Genomic DNA, 19,147 nt, shown 5'->3' with positions numbered 1-19,147 from the left:
GTAAAGTAAGCGAGATGGAGATATGTTCCCTGGAACCTGGGTACAGAATGAGCAGGAGTGGTGATATCGCAATGGCATCAATGAAAGCTTTCTTCCAATGTTGCACATTTTGTTCAAAAGTCTCCTCAAAGATCATTGTAGTTCTGAGGTGGTCCAAGTGTTCAAACCTTACAGTTAGAGTGAGTACCATGAATACTAAGGGAATCTTACCTTTACAAATGAAAGTTTTCACCATGCTAAAGAAACAATCAGAAGTTGATTTAAACAGTGTTGGATCCCCTTACAAGGCAAAGCACCGAGCGAATATGAAAAGCGATGCCATCCAAAATACAAAGGGCATTGGTGTAGGTTTTGATGGACTCATCCTTCTGGTTGTTCACCAGGAGGCAAATATCGTGATAGACATTCTCTTGTTGGTTAGTTGCCCATGGACTTGGCATTGATCTGTTCCTATATGCACCAAGTGATGTGTAAAATTCATTCAACTTCATGGTCCATTGCTCCAGTGGCTCCCGAATCTACCAGACAGGATTAGGAAGGCTCTCACATTCAAGAAATGACTAACTCACGAAAGCTGGGATAGTATGAACGAGTTGGGATACGTGAAAAGATGCAGGCCATGTCCACCACCTTCACAAGGATAATGGTGTCAAGAATTGCACCAAATTGGTCTTCTGTGGTGCTGATTTCATCGATACAGGCCTTTTCAGGTTCGCACCAATATTGGTCAGCAAACTGCTTCAGTGATCGTCCCAATTAATAGACTTTTCAGTGCAAATATGACATTAACTGCGTCCTCAAGCTCTAAGGTCAGAGAAGCATCATACCTAAATTGATGAGTGAGGAGCCAGATGATGGACCAAGATAGGATTGAGATAGGATCTCATTTACTCCCTTGACTTCAGCTATTCATGAACCCAGATCAGAATTTTAATAAATTATTTAAGTATCTATATATATTGATTTATTTGGAGTCTATAGCTGCTTATGGCAAATAACAAGTCTGATTAATAAAAATCACAAGACCTTATCCATATACAGCAATGGCAAGGTGCCAGGAGTGCTCAGGCACAATCTCATTTGAAATGAGCGTACCAGTCTTGTATTCCATATCATAGAGATTGTTCATATGCCTCAGTGTGCCAGGCGAGTCTCTAGCCCTCCTAAGGACGTTGGTAGGATCATAGTTCTCAGGATATCCATACTGCATTGCCAATTGCCTCTCGATCTTCTCTAATTCACGAATCTTGTCTGCATTATCATTCCCCTACTCAGGGACAAATTAGAATGAAGGTGAAGTTTGTAATGAAATAGAATACCCCATCTATACTCTCAGACCCTGTGAAAGTCTGTGGAGTCATTGGGGGTGATTCATTTGAAGGCGTGCTTGCGTATGAATGATCATGGCGCTGGAAAGAATTTGGTAAGTATACTGCAGTCCTGACAGCCACTGAGCCCAGTTTAACATGCATTGCAGGAAGCTTGACTGGGGAGGCTCTCAAGACCGGACTTGCATAGGTTTCTGGTTGGGATGATACTGGTGGAACATATTTCTTCTCCTAAGGTTTGTGTCGTCACTCGGTCATGGGCCTTGGTTCTTCTTTTCTTGTCCATTCAGCCCTCGTATTAAATATATGTGTCAGCTTGAGTCAGGTACTGAGTGGAATGCACAAGATATGGTGGTGTCCGGCAATGATGGGGCCAGTCAATAGCACTCCTATTCAGGCACTAATGGAGGGTCGAGAAGGGAATTGATGTGCTAGCAGCCGAATCTTTGAGAATTTATTTCAATCCCTATCGATCACCTGACTGGCCCTCAGTGACAATGAGTCCAGGCCATGGCAATGCTATGAGGCTATGAAAGGTCTGAGATCTGACCGTTATCAGCTTGGATAGAAAACAGACATCAGCTTCACCCATTGGAAAAAAAAGGCATGTCGCTGTGACAAGTTGAGTCTGGGTATCCAACGCAATCCGATCACTTTTCTTTTACTTGAGGATATCATGGAAAGTCAGTTTATGTCTCAGCTTTATCATAAATGGTGTTGTCTGCTTGATTTTTCTGTTTTCCCCTTCTTACCCATCTTACCCATCCTTCCTGTTATCCCACAGCCTCCACAGCCCTTTCCCCCAGCAAGAACCTCAGTGATCACCTGGTATGACATTTTATGTTCCTTCCTTGTTGGAAACTGAGCTAGACTCCTATTTAGTTCCACACAAAGAGGCCGACTTGGAGCATGCACAGCAACGAATCATGAATGGGATCATTCAATGGAAAGTATATTTTCATCACATTCAATGACTTCTCCTCTTCGCAAGTGGATTGGATCAGCGACCAAGAGTGAGGGAATGAGCCATAGTAAAGATGTCAGTCATCGTCATCGTAGTAGAAAAGGAAGCTGATATAATCTGGCATCCCCTTGAAGCTGTATCCGGAACTGTATTATGACCGGAGTAACTGAGATGGGTGCCAGTGCTGTTGTTCTTGTTCCTGCCACCAGGATTCGGAATGGCCGGGCCCACAGCCTTGTCATGGAAAAACATGCACTATGGCCATGAAGGCTCATTTGTTTATGATCACGCAGCTGCATGTGTCAGGCGGAGGAGAGGCTCTTGGTGCACAGTAACATTGGAGACTGCATAAGCAGGAGAACAACCTCTATGGGAGGATCCATGAATTTTTGTGCCACACAAATCTTGGGTGCTCTTTGGGCTATGCTGACCGGATGAATACCCCCATCTAACCAAATAGTTCTTATATCCTGGTCCATTGAATTTGGCACTAACCGTCTGGCAATGTGAGCTATTGATAATACAGATAAATTAGTAAGGACTTTCGAAAGTAACAACATTATCACTTCTATGCTTTGCGAATTACAATGTCTTGTTAAGCTAGACGGTTACATCTCCCGCTCGACGATACTCTCTATAAAGTTGAAAACCATGACAGTCATAAAAGCCACCCCATGTGAATCTGCCTTTTTCATCAGAACTAAATCCCAACCACTCTTCAGACCCACCGTATAGGATCACCCTAGTCATCTGTCCTCAAGTCAAGCCAAATGACCACTTCAGAGCTAATATTAGGCAGGCCATGATAGAGATAACACTGACGCTCATCGGAGATATCAATGTCGCAGCAGCAACTTTGTTTATAGTGTCAGACTTTGTCGTTAGAAGGGAACATTTGCAAGAAGATGATGCACGGCACCATTACTGGTACCATCAGGATGAAATACACCTTGAGATTGTTCTGTACATCACTGCCTTGAGTAGGGGAGACTTAGTCATGGCCAAATATTCATACACAATTGAGATATACTGAAAACCAAAGATATTTGAGCGCTGAGCAGGCCAAGTGGGAGAAATACTTACCAATATGTCCATGAGCTCTCCAAGAATGAATTCATCACACATTGTCCATCATTCCCTTATAAAGTGACAGACTTATTTGAGAGCTAGAGGATTAGACATGGCACAGAGGCGGAGTTCCATCTAGAACAGGTCGAAGTGTCGAGTTCACTCCTTTGCAGGGCTGATTGATACATTTCTGAGTGCTTGAGCAGCGAAAGAAACACGTTGATCACAAAGGTCACGACCAGCATTGGTGATTCATTTTCGGTAAAATCTTTCTAAAACGAGTCTTAGGATTCGCTATGGATGCAAGTGTAGGCATGGTATGCACCAGATGTGATCATCCGGAAAATCGCATCCTGACTGAGGCATATCCTTCCAGAAGCAGAAAAGAGCATCATGGCCTGAATATATGCACATCTAGGGCATGCCCCGTTCATCATTGAGGGAGACAACAAAGAAAAGAAGGATGAGCACCCTATTCGAATGAAAGTCGATTACTTTTGGAGGCGGCACAGAGGAATTGGACCATTGTGGATGAGATATGAATGGATAATACCCATATTGATTCATATGAGTAAATTTGCACTGGAGGGGCAATACTACAGCATTGTCGCACCTCCACAGGTCCTAAAGCAGCTCGCATCCTACCCTAGTTCCAGTCTGCACTGCAAACCTCATAGAGAGAATAGCCTTGTATCCTTGGACTGTGCTTTACGTATACTTGAGAAGAAATGATACCACAGTGTTTTCAACTACAATAATTCGGAGTCAGCAACATCGCCAATCATCTCCAGGAAAGAAATACTTGTCCCACACAGCATCCTCCACCGTGACAGTGACAATGGGCAAGCAATGGAAGTTCTTCTGTTCTCTGAAGAAAAAAAATAGAACACCGCTTCCACAATTGTCTCATCACATGGCGATGATGCTTTGAAGGCTGTAGCACATGCATGGTGGTTTCATCGAACAGGGGACCTATCGGAGTCTGAATCGTATCGATTCCCGGTCTGCCCAATGCCGGTATCTACCAAGGCCAGCCACTCACTTCTGATCATCACCATCAAATCCCATCGTTCTCTTGTTCTCCCGCCTCTTCAGCAACAGCGATAATAATATTCGGGAATGGCCTCAGGATAATCAGAAATCAATGGTGTATCGTTCTTTGTGCCATTCGCATCCTACAGAAAGACTAACATTTCGATGATTTCAACAGATATTTAGTTCATTCGAGACACCCATGCAAATCTACGTATGCATATCAAACGGTGATTTCAGCATCAGCAGGAATTTAAAATGCCTTAACTCCTCAGTACTGGATACAGGCATCTTAGAGCAATCAATTCTATGCCACCATACTGGAGCGCCATGTTACATGTCTCGCCCTCCTTTGATTTTCGATCTGGCGAGCCTATTGAAGAAGCAAGGTAATGTTGCCTGGATTAACGTAGCTGTGTTTGCAACCTCGCTGGATGATACCATGCACCCTCAGCATACCGTGATGACATGATGTTACGTATACTTCAAGCAAGGATGTCCCAACTCATTGGGTGCCTCTTGGTAGTGGGTCTATGGTAAGTGCTCCTGACTTTTCAGTTTATCTTTTGATGTGACATAGACCTTTCATCATGATTTGGCATTCAGGTCTCCTTGCTTCATGGGTAGCTGTCATGGCATGCCCTTTCCCCTTGCCGAGGTTTGATCAATTCATTTGGCACTTGTGGCATACTTGCGGTAGGCGCTTTTACACACTTGCCTTGTCTTCTGATCTGATCTTGTTTTTGAATACACTTTGGTATTGTGTGTTCCGTTTTTGCCAGACATAGAGAACTGGGGACAATGGTATTCCATGCTATCCATGTTGATGACAGCAGGAATTCTCGAATGCCATATTCCTGTTGCAAAATTGGATACAATGACCGAGAGCTTAATTTGAGGGTACTTCTCCATTACATTGAAATCTCGTACGGGGCAATTTTCTGATGATCTATTAGGCAGATAACTGTAGCTCAAGGATTGAAACGAGAATGATAAGAAAATACTTACAAGGGATTATATTATACCTAGGGCAAGCGAATGCATTCAGGCATTGCCTTGACAGATAAGCAGTGTTGGACTTTTATTGGACAGCTTCAGACAGCTCCAGCTGTTTTGAATACTTTGCTAGGCATCGAGTCATTGACGTATTCCGGCTTGACCACAAGCTACTTTGCATGTTTAGGAGAGGAATAAGGAAATGGTCTCCGAGGATTGTTTGAACGGTATGCGAGGTCTTCAAATGTTGATAGTTGAACAGATACTGAATTAAGGTAAGGATCCAGAAGTAGAGAATGAAATTCTATCTCCACGATGGAACGCATTGAGGACAGTGGAAATGGCCATTGCTACTACAACAGTGATCCAATTCAGCCTGTTCGAGCTCTTGGGTGACACCGCTGTCTCTGTATAGCAGACACACTGAACAGGATGCACCGGAGGTACGAAAGAGCTCCTTCGTATTTTGAGCATGCTTCAGTTCGGCATGTCGTTCATATCTTCCTATATTCTATAAAATTGGATGGGAATATGACATAGAGGCCTTCAAGACTTGGCTTGTTCTGTATGACCAAACTTGTTCTTCACCTCTGCCACGCACGTTCCTGCACTGAAGGAAGCACATGAATTATACTCGATGGTCTCACATGTATTGGCCAACCTCCATCAACATGATGTCTCTGTTATTGCATCTCCGAGTACTTATATCTCTCTGCTGATGGGTTTACCCAGTAGTGAAGATGGCTGCAAAGAGCAAGGGATTGTCATACACGGAACTGTTATTAAGAAATGAGACAATTATACTATCAATGTGGATCCTTTGGTGATGCTGGCATCATATTCTGGATATTATACCATCTGATCTTCCTTTAGGCACTCGAGAGCATTCGCGTTTATCCATTGGATGGCCGAATCGAAAGAGCCGAGCTGTAAAATAGTGCGAGAAATATCTAGAATACGGTGAGTATTGCTTCAATTTCACTGATGCTCCATGATATGACCAAATTTATTCAGTAGCATATGGGCACCTACTTTGTTAAGGATGACTATTGATGTCTGACCCACTCTCTCGACTTTGCGCCACGTCTGTGCTTTCTGATGCCGCACCATTCCTTTCTATTTCTGGTGGATATAAAATCCAGGCTTTCTCTCATAAATGATAATGGCACAAAATAGAGACGCATTCTCTCACTGAGAGCAATATGCACTGTATCAATCGCTATCAGCACCAACTTTGAATTCGCCCTTCCTTCGGAGGATACTCACCACCACTGAGCTTCAATCTCAGTATCAGCACTGGATCCTGTGTAATACAGCAAGCAACTGTTGTTACCGACAAAGATACAGTTCAGAAGCTGACCTACACCAAACTGAGGAAACAGCCTACTCAAGCTCTCGATCTGGACCTTGAAATTCATATTAGCTGTATTTCTCTCAGTTAATTCCTGTCACCTGCGAGTTGACCTGCTGCTATAATCTAGCCTTCGAAGCCCTCGAGTCACAATACAGTAGGCATGCTAGCATTAGGCATGCCTAGGGGTTGATAGGTGGTCATTTTCGGCAACCAGACCGGAAGCCGGTTTTTTTCTCAACTCCGGCACAGCCTTGCTGCCCTCGTCATCAACTATCATATCCTCCATCCCACCCGGTCACTGCGATAGCATGGGGCAGGACACAAGAATATCGCTACCTATGATATAGTTTCATGACATGACAGTGGCTGTGGTAGAGGAGATGATGATAACATCTGCAAACGAGAATTGAAGTATGTTTTCAGCCACCTGTTGAAATAGGGTATGCGTCTTCTCGTTCTACCAGTTTGTTGCTTATCATGAAGTAGGTCACCATTCGCATGTGTATATTCAGGCAACGATGGTATAAATGGTGCCAACAGGATACTGCAGGAGTATGGCATGATGTTCTTGGCCGGTACGCATGTGCTCCCATTTATTTGCACCTGACAACTCATTCATACGTCAAGTCTCTTTGCCGAGTAATACTTCTTTACTGGAACTTGTATGCGAACCTGCAGAATACATTGCTGAAATTGGTTCTGACTGCCCAACGAATGAGGCGCTGAACTCTGTATTTTGCGACGCTTGCAGTAGCAAGGAGGGTCCTTAAATATTCTACAGTTTTTATCCTTCCCATTCCGAATCATCATAGAGAACTCCACCAAATGTTACGTGACCAGGAAATAATCAAGAGCAGAAATGCATGTGCAGCACTGAAGGTTGGTGTCGTACATCACTTCTTGTTTGTGTTCGAATTATACAGAAATTCATGCCCGCCATCGCAGATACTCACTGCCTTCGGAGGGATGGTTACAGGCATGATAGTTGACATTAGAGGTCTTAAGATGCATACTAAAGAGTAAGTGCTCTGCTGCTCAGTTCTTGCAGACAGTCTTAACTCTGACACCATTAGAATGGAGTATGGTATGGCCAACAACCCAAATCATCATGGCAAGTATCTGAAGAACGCGAAGGTGACGGATCACTGGCATGATTATGGATTATCTTCGCAGAAATTATGTGTGTCTCCCATCTGCAGTCTGTTTTGACCTGTGTAATTAAGCACATATAATTAGGTTTTCCGAGATTATGGAGGGGAGAAAAGGCATCATGGGCCTAAATACAAGCATTGATATAGAAGAAAGACACCATGGAAATCAAAGGTAGGGGGATATCCGTGTCGTCAGTATGTGGTGAAATGGTACGTGCATCTGTGACCCGTCTGCACTCACCTACTGAGATTCATATGTCCAGCTTCACAGAGTGTACTCCTTCTCGGATAGCACCAGCACGACCAGTAAATGATGCTGATTCGATGTAAGTCCGATGTATTCATTTTTCCTGCTTACGGTTTAATGTAGGCTGATTAGGCTGAACCGCCCAATGGCTTGTTGGTGGACGGTTATCGCGTTCTTCTGAAATCTTGAAGCCCACCATCATTATGAATGACAACATGAACACAATAGGCTGAGCGATTACGATGTAGTGGTCTTCCCAAAAGACATTTGACGAGGCTGGTGCTGATGATATTGGATCGTTCGCCCCTTGAATCACCTTTGCTGATCATGCGTTCGTATGAATACCTCCTTTATTTGGAGACTTTGGAGATCATATGCGGTTTCGTCCTCGATACCCTTGTCTTGACTGAAGACTACAATAAAGGGTATGAAAAGAAGTCGCCTTCAATATCGACCTTTCTTCAAGGTATGTCTCAGTTCTTTGCATCTTTTAAGCTCGTCTTTATCAGTCTTGGTTAGGCCGTATGTCATTACCAGAAACTCCTCGTAAATGGACCCACTGGCGGTATATTTCACATACTACCACACCCCATACCGACCAATAGCACCCCAGTCCCTACAGCCATGTCCGATTCTCGTTTTTTGCCTGTTCTAATGGCAGCACCTCCTTACATCCTTGTTTCTTCAGCGCGTTGAGCATGCAACAATATGTCACCGAGGACTGCCATGCCTGAAAAACATGTATGTTGATCTTAGTGATTCAGAAACTACTTCCCATGATGGATTGTCCATTTTAACACGTGAAGACAACACAACGACATTCTGCCTCCAAAGAAATGGCATCATTATCTATTTCGCCGGACAATGAGCTGGATATTCACCATTTTCCTCGACCACAGACCAGGGTTCAGCTGCGATTTAACCAGGACTAAACACGGAGACAGTGGTGGAAAACCTCCGGACTCACCGAGCATAAGAAATGGGTCTGATTTCCCTCCAATGCTGATAGCTGGTAATAAATTGCATCCGGATCTGAAGTTGGCGGCCTTTTGAATATTGCATGTTCAGCGAGGAGTAATAATTCACATGAAGAACGAATACTAGTAACTATCTACAAATCATTTGAAGTCGTAACTGAGTTGCAACTAAAAGGGTTGAGGATCATTGTGATCATAACGACAGATGTAAAATCGGAGACACCTTTCAAAGGATTCTGACATAACATATTCCATTTGAGCATGGACATAAAAAGACTCCAGGACAACTCCACCAGCTTCGCGAGACTCTAAAAAGGGCATAATGCAATTCTCAAGCGACTCGTATTCTCCCGCACTGAGACTCGGAGAAGACACATCTATCTCGATATAGCGCAATTTAGGCAGAAAGAATGCAGTGTCGTTGATGGCATAAGGACGCGAAAGGATATCTCGAATAAGATCGACTGGGAATGAGAATATGGCAATCTCCTCAAGCGATGAAGAGCTGTCGCATTGGAGCAGGTGCAACGGATCGGAGATCATTTGGCCCATTGAGAGCTTGAGAGTCTTCAGAACGCAGTTGGATCGTTGCAACATAGGAACCACGTCATCATTCGCACTGGCTGTATGACTGTGATTACCCTTATATGATATGCTGAGATGGTTCAAGGAGGGCAAGAAAATGAATGCCAACATGCTATTAGAACCAAAGATCGTCTCTGGGTGTACGATAACGCAGGACATTCGGGTGATCTCAGTCAAAATGACAGCGTGCATATTTAGTGAAAAAAACTGTGATGTGAATTCCAACGATCGAGGAAGGACATTTGGCAGAGAATATGTGCTATGTTCATTGCATTTGAATGAGATATAACCCCTCGCAATGTTAAGGTAGTCAGCTGTTCCCATGGTAGCTGCAGGTCTTGCCAACTCGGATAAGTATCAAGATCATTAATGATGAGATTCCAAAGGCCGGCAGCTGAAAGAAGCGATATTGAATGCAGAGGAGATGTCATCAGCTCTTTGGCTACCTCTAGCATCTCGAGGGATGATATGGAGTTCTGAATGAAGGAAAATGGTTCTAGGGCAAGGTCTGAAAGACTTGATCAGCAGCTGTTTCCACCGATGGGAAGAGGCAACGAGTGGCCAGAGGTGTGAGCTTCCATCCTTCCCTACACTGATATTGCACATGAATGAAACGTCAAGTGGAAGACAAGCTGAGTGCTGTAACTGAAGATGGAGCCTCTTTAGTAAGTGCTCATGCAAAATAAAATCGCGCATAGACAAAGTCTTGGTTGGTCACCCATAGGCACGAATGTCATCAGGTACAATGTGCATGTCGAAGTGTACCCACGTCCACAACTGGGGAAAGGACAGTGCAGTCTCCCTGCACATCCTGCATACCCTAACAATGGTCCACGGGGGAGAATCTTTACGATGGAAGGACATGAGACTTGGCATCGACTCCGAGTCGGGGAGATAGTGCCGAAATATCTTGCGTAATACGTCTTCAGACAAATGACGGACAGGATTGAGGACCTCGCTTGCGTGCTCCATGATTGACACGAGCTGCCTGTGCTCCAGGACTAGGGCTGCTAGTTTCTCCTGAAGCTCAGGTATCAAAGAGTCGGCCAGCTCTGAGATCCTATTAGATTTCGTTCTTTGGACCTCTCTGAATATAGCTGCCTCCGATGCTGATGGGGGTTGATCAGTACGCAAAAGGACCATGATATCGGGATATATGGTAGGGTGGAGTGAGGAAGGTCCCTCGCATGTCATATAGCAGTTTGGACATGGGTGGGACATATTGTCAAAGAGTACGATATTATGTTTGCGAGGCGAAAGATCTGATATAGAAGCGCAGATCGGATGGCTTGCTCTGGTGCAACAGCGGTGGTTGATGGTGAGGAGAGTAGAATGGATGAAAGTCGATAAATAACAGCCAGCACGTTTGTGACAGGATGAAGGAAAGCCAGTCCGGTATCCAACTTTCCATCACTGACTATCCAGTAACGGATACATGAGGCAAACACATGATGATATTGATCCCATCACCCAAATAAGATACTAAATGTAGCCTGAAGCTGAAGGCCTGATGATCTGCAATATTTTCCGAAAAAGACTACGGTTATCTATTTAGAATCACATCCAAAGATTCATTCTCCACTGTGAAACCAGGTTAGGACGATTATGAGTCTAGTTTAGGCTGATAAGCAGCCTTCACTCTGCATATGGCTATTGTTAGGTTGTTTTGGAATCATCCTAGTGCCTTGGATGATTCCCGTGGGAGCCGGCAGGTTGGTGATCAACCTGTTCCTGGCTATCAACATTGGATGATGTCGCTCCAAGGACTGACCCGTTCCTAGGATGAAATACATCCTACGTATGGTGGGTTCTGGTTGATACATCAGCCAATTCTTTGCTTATTACTACTCCTAGACTAGGCTAATTATCATTTCTTTCTGGGTGCTGCGAACTTGACTGTCTTTCCTGAAATTCTTTCCAACCAGCCCATACAGCTTGATGCGCCTCCACTGCCCTGCTCCACTGCATCAAGTCAGCAGTATCCATCCAATCTGCGAGCTGCTCCAATTTCTCCACAGCCTCTCGTGCACTCTTCAATCCCATCCGAAGGTGCCTGGTGGAAACACTTGGGTCAAAACGCTGTTGGAGGCCTTCCAGCTCATAAAGCAGCAGATGAGAGCTCACAGTGAGATCCATGTCACATGCCATGAGCTCCAAAGGATCTAGCAAGGGACATATTGCTCCCTCAGGCTCGGAATCAGGAATGATCTCATTCTTGCATTCAGGCACTGTAGACAGCTCCGTATGAACCACTCTGTGCATTGCCTTTGATGCCTCGGGCGATGAAAGTACTATTGGTGAACTTGAACGTGTCACAGGAATTTTTTTGGTTCTGAAAACATGTCATTTATATGGTTGCGTATCAGAGTAATCTGCCTCTCACCTCTTCCTTCTGCTATACTTACTCCTGCGCTTGTCACCACTCTTCAAGTACTCCCCATTATGACCACCCTTCACAAATTTTGTGGGAGCCACATTTGGGTTGTAGCATCCAATGATAGGCTTGCCAGCCATGGTAGGTGATGAGTGTCAGTGTTGAAGGAGTGTCCCCACAGTTAAAACCCCGCATTGCAAATTGTCAGTAGGGTATGCAATCACTCCTATTCATCTCCTATAATATCACTATCATCTACATGAATGGCACAAGCCAGGGAACCACTATGGTCAATGAGCGCACAATGGTCCCCATCAAAGACTCTGCCAATAAGGCATTGCACACTAGTAATATCTATCACATCCAACTTTCCCTCATGTGATGAGAAATGGATATCCAACTTGAGTAGCTCGCGCAATGACTCATCTACAACTGTATTGCGGATGACTGCCAGAATAATGTGGGCATCAGCATCATTCTGTATGTGGAGATCTTGATGTGCTGATGCCCGAAAGTGAATGTAAATAATACGCTCGAGCCGGCCATAAAATGTCTTAAGCTCAAGCTCTTCAGCATGCCGGCGTTGGTTGGCGAACTTGTCCACATACATCTGGTACTGTTATGGTCTTGTTAGTGAAAGGAGCCACACATATACATCGAGAAATTACTTGCCCGGACAAATGTAGGATCACGGTGGTCTTCACCATGTTTATACATAGATGATGCATGCATTGTATCACCTTCTTCAGAGTCAATATGTCGAACAGTCCCCCACTCCTCAACAAATGCAGCCTTCAGGTGTTTGCGAATCACTTTGAGATCAACACGCATGAAACGTGTCTTCAAAGCTGGACTAACAGAAGTGGATAACAGCTTTTCATCAGGGCAAATTGGTGATCTCGGAGGAAGAAGCATGCAGGTGGGATCTATGGAAAGTCTCAGAGAAGGTTTAACATAACAAGAACCAGTGACTTACAAGATTCACTTTGAAATGATCCAAGAATCTTGCCTCTGTGAGATGGCCGAAGAGCCAATTCATCATGAAGCTTATAGAGGATTTGCAGTTGAGTGAGCTGCGCAGACTCTAAAATGAAGTGGTCAAGCGAGTGATATGGAAAACGATGGCTCTGAATGGAAGGTTGAAGTTTGCCACAATACCACTCCATTGGAAAAGCCCAATAACACCAGACTGGTCCCATCGTCTCAATGCTGTCGGCAATATGAAGGAGGGCATGGATAGTGACAGGACAAGTGGAGATGCGTGCTGGATCATATTGATAATACAGCCTATCAGATACATGTTCAGTCTGTGAATGACTACAGTCAAGAAACAGGGATAACGTACTGTTCGTAGTCTTTCACCCAACGGATAAACCCATCTCAAACTTGCTGAATTTCTGCCGTGCTGATTTCAAACTGCAGGCAGAGATTTAACAGCATGACAAGATGAACAAAATGCTTGAAGTATTTGGCATCCTTGAAGCATCGTTGGAGAAGAACCGGTCTGAGATACAGACTCCAAAATGACCACATCTCTGCTGACATGTTGGAGTGGTCTGTTGACATGTTGGGCACCCTGGGACCATATGCAGATGGAATGGTAGATCCTGATGCAGCTGTTGCCTTACCGATGGCTTCCCACACAGACTTATCGAGAACGTAACAACCCATTCCTTCGTCAAGCCCTTTGAACTCCCTGGTCCAAAGAAGAACCAGGTTTTTCATAAGGTTTTCCCAGATGAGATGCATGAAATCATAAGGAAATGAGATGGGAAACAGCAGAGAATCGAGAAAGGTGAGCAAGGGCAGGCTCTTGATACCATACTCCTTGGCCAAGTTTTCTGCTTCCGTATTCATGGATGCCAACTGAACTCGATCTGCCTGATCCATCAGCTCATCATGTGAGTGTAATGGCAAGTCTCCAAGGTCATAAACTTTAATGGCATCAGGCTTCTGTTGGACATCTGGGTGATGAGAGCGATCATGGGGAATGTAGTGAGTAGTCGCATTGGAATTAGGGATACACAGCCCAACAATTTTGCACATGCGACACAGAGAGATGCCATTGTGACCCTTCATATGCATAAGCATTGAAACAGCTGGGATATCACCAAATATGACAATAAGGAATGCCCGGAGGGAGAAAATGGCCTTCTCCATGTCAGGCTCCAAAACATCAAAGGCCCGGATGCCCTCCGAGAGCTTCAGTAGCTCCTGCACCAATGGCCAGAGAAAGGAATCAATGTCAGCAGGCTTCTTGGGGCCAGGTATGACACCGAGCGAGAGGATGTTGTCAAGGTGGAACCAAATGTCAGGCAGAAGATTATAATTGAATAAAATGAGCGGCCACGCAGTATTCTTGCGACGTTTGTGGGGAGCAAACCCATCAGTTGACAGACCGAGAGCTATGTCTCTAAGATCTTCAAAATACCTCCTGGCCAACGCCGTTCCATTGATGTGGATCTTGCATGCGCACAAGTTCTGATATCGAGATCCATCAAAGATATCGTTTACTGTTCCTGGGCTGTGTTCATGCTCGCTTCGATAGCGCATCTGCTTAGCCATGTCAGGGTTGCTCGCAAATGCAATGAGGCGGGGAATGAGGGGCATGTACATGAACTGCTTTCGAGGCTTGCCATCTGCACGATAACGCTTCTCTCGGCAGTATGGACATTCCTTGAGCTTGTCGTAGGCTCCCGTATAGCAGCAGCATGAATTTGGGCAACAGTCGTAGAATTCCGGTGTCAGACCAGAGAGGAACACAACTCGTGACCGGACTTTGTGCAAGCTGGGTGTTGGTGGATTGGTGGGAAAGGCATATGGAAGTTTTGCAAAGTCCTTGTCGGTAGTATGACTTGAGACCTTGTAAGCAAAAGCACGGCAAATGACATGGTCAAGTTCTGTCAAACGGTTTGCTAGATATCTGCAGTTAGATCCATTATCAGGCGTTGTACATTTCTCAGATGCTCACCAATGTCATTGACTTGTTTCTCATATCCCGCACCCAGCTGATCCAATGCAGACAACCCTTCGGTAGCCTTTCGCAGACCTTCCCAGTCATAGGCTTGGTAGTCCCACTCCTCGTCCTCGTTATCGGAATCGGAATCATTTTCTTTCCCCGGTGCCTCATCCTCTTCAGTGTCAGAATTATCAACAGAAAATCGCCAAAAGCCGGGTGCAGCACCACAAGGAGAGCCCGCATCTCCATCATCAACATTCATTTCATTGCCCTCATCCAAGAAGACGGGAACATCATCCAGTCCTTCCTGGATCTGCGAGCCAGGGGTGACAGAGCCAGTATCATCAGACAGGTCTTCATCGGAACTCTCGTTGCCACTAGAGTCAACTCCTGGGCTTGAGGGTGTAGTCGGTGGGACTGCCAGATACGGATGGGACATCCGTAGGTGGTGAGCTCGTTCCCGTTTACGAGGTATGCTTTTATGGCAGCAATCACACCAAACAAGGTCCGCTCGAGGCATTGAGATTGAGTAGGAGATACAAGGAGATACAGAAAATAAACGAGTAAATGAGAGGGAGCAAGCCACTGAGAACAAATCTATGCAAACAGTTGGACTTAGGAAATTTGAGCGAGGCCAGTCAACAAAAAAAACTAACCTCCACCAGCGAACAATCATGTCATCCACCCCAAGGCCTGCAGCATGACCCGCCACAGCAGGAACACTGACCAAGACTCCGGGATCCATAGCTGTCCGACGAAGCACAGGGAGTACCAATCCTGTCAATCAGCGTCGCACCCCCATGACTCCACAATCAGAAAACATGCCATCTACAGGTCAGGCTGCACCCCAAGCAGGATGGAAGCAGGCTCCCAAACGTCCTCGCACCTCAGGAGGGACCAACTCAACCCCATTGACAGACACCGGAAACAGGACTGAGGCCAACGCGAACATGGCAGCCATGCAAGCAACTCTGAAAAGACTTGAAGGTGAGCAGGTTCATATTGAATCAAATGAATAAATCATGCTTACTGTAGCGGAGCTGAACTGCTGAAGGAAAAGAAGGCACGTCAAGACCTTCAGCGTGACATGGAGTCGCACCCGGCACAGCAAGAACAGGCCACAGATGAGGACGCACAGGCGCAAGTGGCTAGAATGGAAGGTAAGTGCTTGTATATGCAGCATATGTCTGACACACCTGCATCGTCGACAGAGGAGCTGACTCAAGAACGTCTTGCCAATGCTGAGTTGCAGAAGACGCTGGATGACATGGTCAAATCGGGTGGTACGAGCACAGACGCTGAAGGACCTACAATCCCCAGACCCAAGGGATCAGCTGGGACGCACTTCAGTATCCAGGTCACAATGAAACTCGCCAGCTCAGAGGAAAAAGACCTGAAGTACAAAGCCATTCAGGTGAGATGCGTGGTACCAGTGAAAAAGGAAAGACATTACTGACTCTCTGCTTATCACCCAAGCGCGGAATCCGTTTTCTTGCTCTCAATGCCAACATCAACTGGAAGTTAACCTGGTCCAAAATCCCGGCGCTAGCAAAGGCAAATCTATACAGTGCGGTGAGTGGCCAATTGAACCATGTACAAAAGATACTGAGTTACCTTAAAGGCAAGAGAGAAGCATAAATATCTCAAGCGTTTTGAAAATGACTGGGCGACAGAGGAACTCGCAAAGATGTACTTCAAGAATCTTCGTGGAAATCATTATCGACGAGGATATCTGCAGGTGCCCGATGGATACAGCCACCTCAAGGCAAATTCAGCACAGCGTAACCAATCCGCACCGCGTATCAAGAGAGCAAAGGCTGTGATGCTCAAACGCCAGGAGGCCAGAGCACGAAAGGCTGCAAGTAGAAGGCAACAGACAGCAGAGGAAGAGCCTGGAATGGAGGATAGCGATGATCCCAATCCCATAGGACAAGAGTCAGAGGAAATGCAAGTGGACGGGGAGGACAATAACGAGCCAGATCAAGGTCCCAATGCTGAGGGAGATGAAGACAACGACAGTGGGAGCGAAGAATGAACAGTACGCGCGTGTTTGATTCCGCGGAAGCATTACTAAGCCTTCTCTGACCCCATTGGTCTAGTACCCGTGTAACACCGCCTCACGTACATACCAGTGGTACCTACGCTCAAGAAATAGCTGTTTCGATGGTGTATTCGCATTTTCCCGTTTTCCTGACATCTCGCGCGCTAGAAATGGTACAATTGTATTGCAAATATATCAGATTTTATGCTATAAATGACTGAAAAGGAGACTTCAAGAGCATCAAGTATATCCAGTCATTGGATGCATAACCATGCAAGGATAGGATGAAACCCATCCAACAGCTAGCATGGTAGTCATCCTACCCTTGAGTCGCATGCCAGTAGCTAATAGGATGCTGGATCAACCTCGTCTTGGATGATTCCGAGCCAAATTGCCGATTTGACGGGTTGGAAATGTCTTGGCTGATTTCGGCCATTTTTGGATGGTAATCATCCTGCCGGCACTAGGATGATTGTAAGTCTAGGGTCCACCTGGGCAAGGGTTAGTATCATCCTAGCCCCGGATGAAATCCCTGGTTGATTTTCATCCTGGATGTCCCTCACAGAGCTCACGAACAGCTTGGAATCCGTCTCGGAGAGCTATCAAAAAGAAATAATTCGTGCCAAAGTACGAACATGGGACGTAGTGATTATAGATATACTGCAGGCAGAGAGTTAGGGAGCAAACCGAACCACAGGAGAGTCTTTAACGTGCCTAGGGTTTCAACTTATTCTACGATTTTCCATAGCGTCATTTTTAACTTAAACTCGCTCAGTCCGACAGCCTTGCATCCCGTCGGTTTCATCACGCCTATCGCAGTATCTCCCGGTATCCCTTCTGGACATACAGAAACCAACCTTCTAGCACATTCAACAGGCCTGCTAGCACTGACTGCGCCGTTATCAGAGGTTGATATAGAAGTCTCGAGCCTTAAGCGATGCCTACAAGCATTAGGAAATGAGGTGAAAGATACGGAGACTTCGAGGCAATGCCCGAAGGAGAACACAATCTCGAGCGTGAATGGAACGATGGCAGAATCGATTAGATGGCAATATGATGGGATCATCAATATCATTCCCGTTTTGGAAACAGCACTTGCCGATTCCCGCACGAAGCCTTCCTCGATTCACTTATCATCCGAACTTCGTTTTTACTTATCCAAGCATAAAGGAAGTTCTAATCCACTTCAGGGGTTGTCCTTGTGTATTCATCCGTATACATGCTTGTTATTGCTCAACAAGTTTCACTCCAACTCGATCTTCAAATCATGTAACGGCAAGAAGCCTGTCAGTAATGCCATTTCCGAAGGTGATCAATCTTGTGATCCTTGTGTGAAGGGTGGAGAAGAACTTGCATTCCAGGATTCATGAAGTTATGGCCACAATCAGCAGAACAAGTGAAATCTACAATATTTACTTGTTCTAATTCCTTTCATTCACTTCATATGCGCCTCGTTCCAGCATATGTAGACTGGGGGGGCTTTGTCATGGATTTCATGTCTTTTCCGGTCTGTACATGAGTCAACACATGCTTACTCTCGGCCTTCTCGGCCTTGACCTCGGCTTACTAGTATTTTCTCTCATTTTCTCTTACTTTCTCCTTTCTTCTTGCCAATACTAGAATAATAATGACTCAATTCCTTACTAGTGATATATAAGTAATTGTACTTTCCATTGTATTAGAATCTTAAGCTAATTTTACCTATCTTCGAAGTCCACTTAACTGTGCGATATAAGCATCTCTGATCTGTTACGCCAAGCGCTTGCCAATCAATTGCTTCCCGACTACGCCTAGCACTTTTCGGAAACCCTGTCAGTTACGCCTAGCACTTGCTGACGCCCCGTTAACTATGCCTAGCGCTTGTTAGCACTCTTACGGATCCCTCTTGGTGGTTGGAACTGGGCTTACGGACATCCTCGCTCACGACTTCGGTTTTACTCGAGTACTCAGTAACTCGTGTATTAGCTCAAATTGCCCTAATCCTTAACATTCATGCTTGCGACTCATAAGTAGCTGTTACCGGTCAGTGGTCGGACCTTACGACATTTGATCGCTGCAATCATTTTTATAC

At 45.3% G+C, this 19,147-nt stretch overlaps 7 protein-coding genes across 7 annotated transcripts; 2 read left to right on the top strand and 5 right to left on the bottom strand.

The window, feature by feature from the left end:
- Positions 1–212: 212 nt before the first annotated feature.
- EV420DRAFT_1489039 (uncharacterized protein) lies at positions 213–1,472 on the bottom strand (the record flags this gene model as incomplete). Its single annotated transcript, XM_060470680.1, has 6 exons — positions 213–236; positions 285–450; positions 570–630; positions 828–905; positions 1,096–1,267; positions 1,320–1,472. 6 exons carry the CDS (start codon positions 1,470–1,472, stop codon positions 213–215), a joined length of 654 nt encoding a protein of 217 aa, XP_060321551.1.
- Positions 1,473–7,567: 6,095 nt separating this feature from the next.
- Positions 7,568–8,321, top strand: EV420DRAFT_1489038 (uncharacterized protein; the record flags this gene model as incomplete). The annotated part of the gene is made up of 6 exons (XM_060470679.1): positions 7,568–7,621; positions 7,688–7,761; positions 7,816–7,922; positions 8,070–8,103; positions 8,157–8,219; positions 8,264–8,321. 6 exons carry the CDS (start codon positions 7,568–7,570, stop codon positions 8,319–8,321), a joined length of 390 nt encoding a protein of 129 aa, XP_060321550.1.
- Positions 8,322–9,180: 859 nt separating this feature from the next.
- EV420DRAFT_1599305 (uncharacterized protein) lies at positions 9,181–10,092 on the bottom strand. The gene has a single exon (XM_060474999.1). It carries the CDS (start codon positions 10,024–10,026, stop codon positions 9,286–9,288), a length of 741 nt encoding a protein of 246 aa, XP_060321549.1. The 5' UTR covers positions 10,027–10,092; the 3' UTR covers positions 9,181–9,285.
- A 1,470-nt stretch (positions 10,093–11,562) lies between these two features.
- On the bottom strand, positions 11,563–12,272 carry EV420DRAFT_1771383 (uncharacterized protein; the record flags this gene model as incomplete). The annotated part of the gene is made up of 2 exons (XM_060481094.1): positions 12,086–12,272; positions 11,563–12,034 (listed from the first exon to the last, which is right to left on the bottom strand). The coding sequence occupies exons 1-2, from the start codon at positions 12,214–12,216 to the stop codon at positions 11,563–11,565; spliced, it is 603 nt and encodes a 200-aa protein (XP_060321548.1). The 5' UTR covers positions 12,217–12,272.
- Positions 12,273–12,302: 30 nt separating this feature from the next.
- On the bottom strand, positions 12,303–13,825 carry EV420DRAFT_1689531 (uncharacterized protein; the record flags this gene model as incomplete). Its single annotated transcript, XM_060479324.1, has 4 exons — positions 12,303–12,692; positions 12,749–13,013; positions 13,049–13,383; positions 13,463–13,825. The coding sequence occupies 4 exons, from the start codon at positions 13,823–13,825 to the stop codon at positions 12,303–12,305; spliced, it is 1,353 nt and encodes a 450-aa protein (XP_060321547.1).
- Positions 13,826–14,704: 879 nt separating this feature from the next.
- EV420DRAFT_1238407 (uncharacterized protein) lies at positions 14,705–14,983 on the bottom strand (the record flags this gene model as incomplete). Its single annotated transcript, XM_060466609.1, has 1 exon — positions 14,705–14,983. A coding segment is annotated over one exon (279 nt), but the record flags the coding sequence as incomplete, so codon positions are not given.
- An 852-nt stretch (positions 14,984–15,835) lies between these two features.
- EV420DRAFT_1489035 (uncharacterized protein) lies at positions 15,836–17,070 on the top strand (the record flags this gene model as incomplete). The annotated part of the gene is made up of 5 exons (XM_060470678.1): positions 15,836–16,022; positions 16,076–16,195; positions 16,247–16,449; positions 16,512–16,607; positions 16,657–17,070. 5 exons carry the CDS (start codon positions 15,836–15,838, stop codon positions 17,068–17,070), a joined length of 1,020 nt encoding a protein of 339 aa, XP_060321545.1.
- Positions 17,071–19,147: the final 2,077 nt, after the last annotated feature.

This window comes from Desarmillaria tabescens, assembly GCF_030435595.1.
Source record: "Desarmillaria tabescens strain CCBAS 213 chromosome Unknown EV420scaffold_216, whole genome shotgun sequence".
NCBI classification, from domain to species: domain Eukaryota; kingdom Fungi; phylum Basidiomycota; class Agaricomycetes; order Agaricales; family Physalacriaceae; genus Desarmillaria; species Desarmillaria tabescens.
Note: the sequence above shows the minus strand (reverse complement) of the source record. Positions and strands in the feature narration are given on the sequence as shown.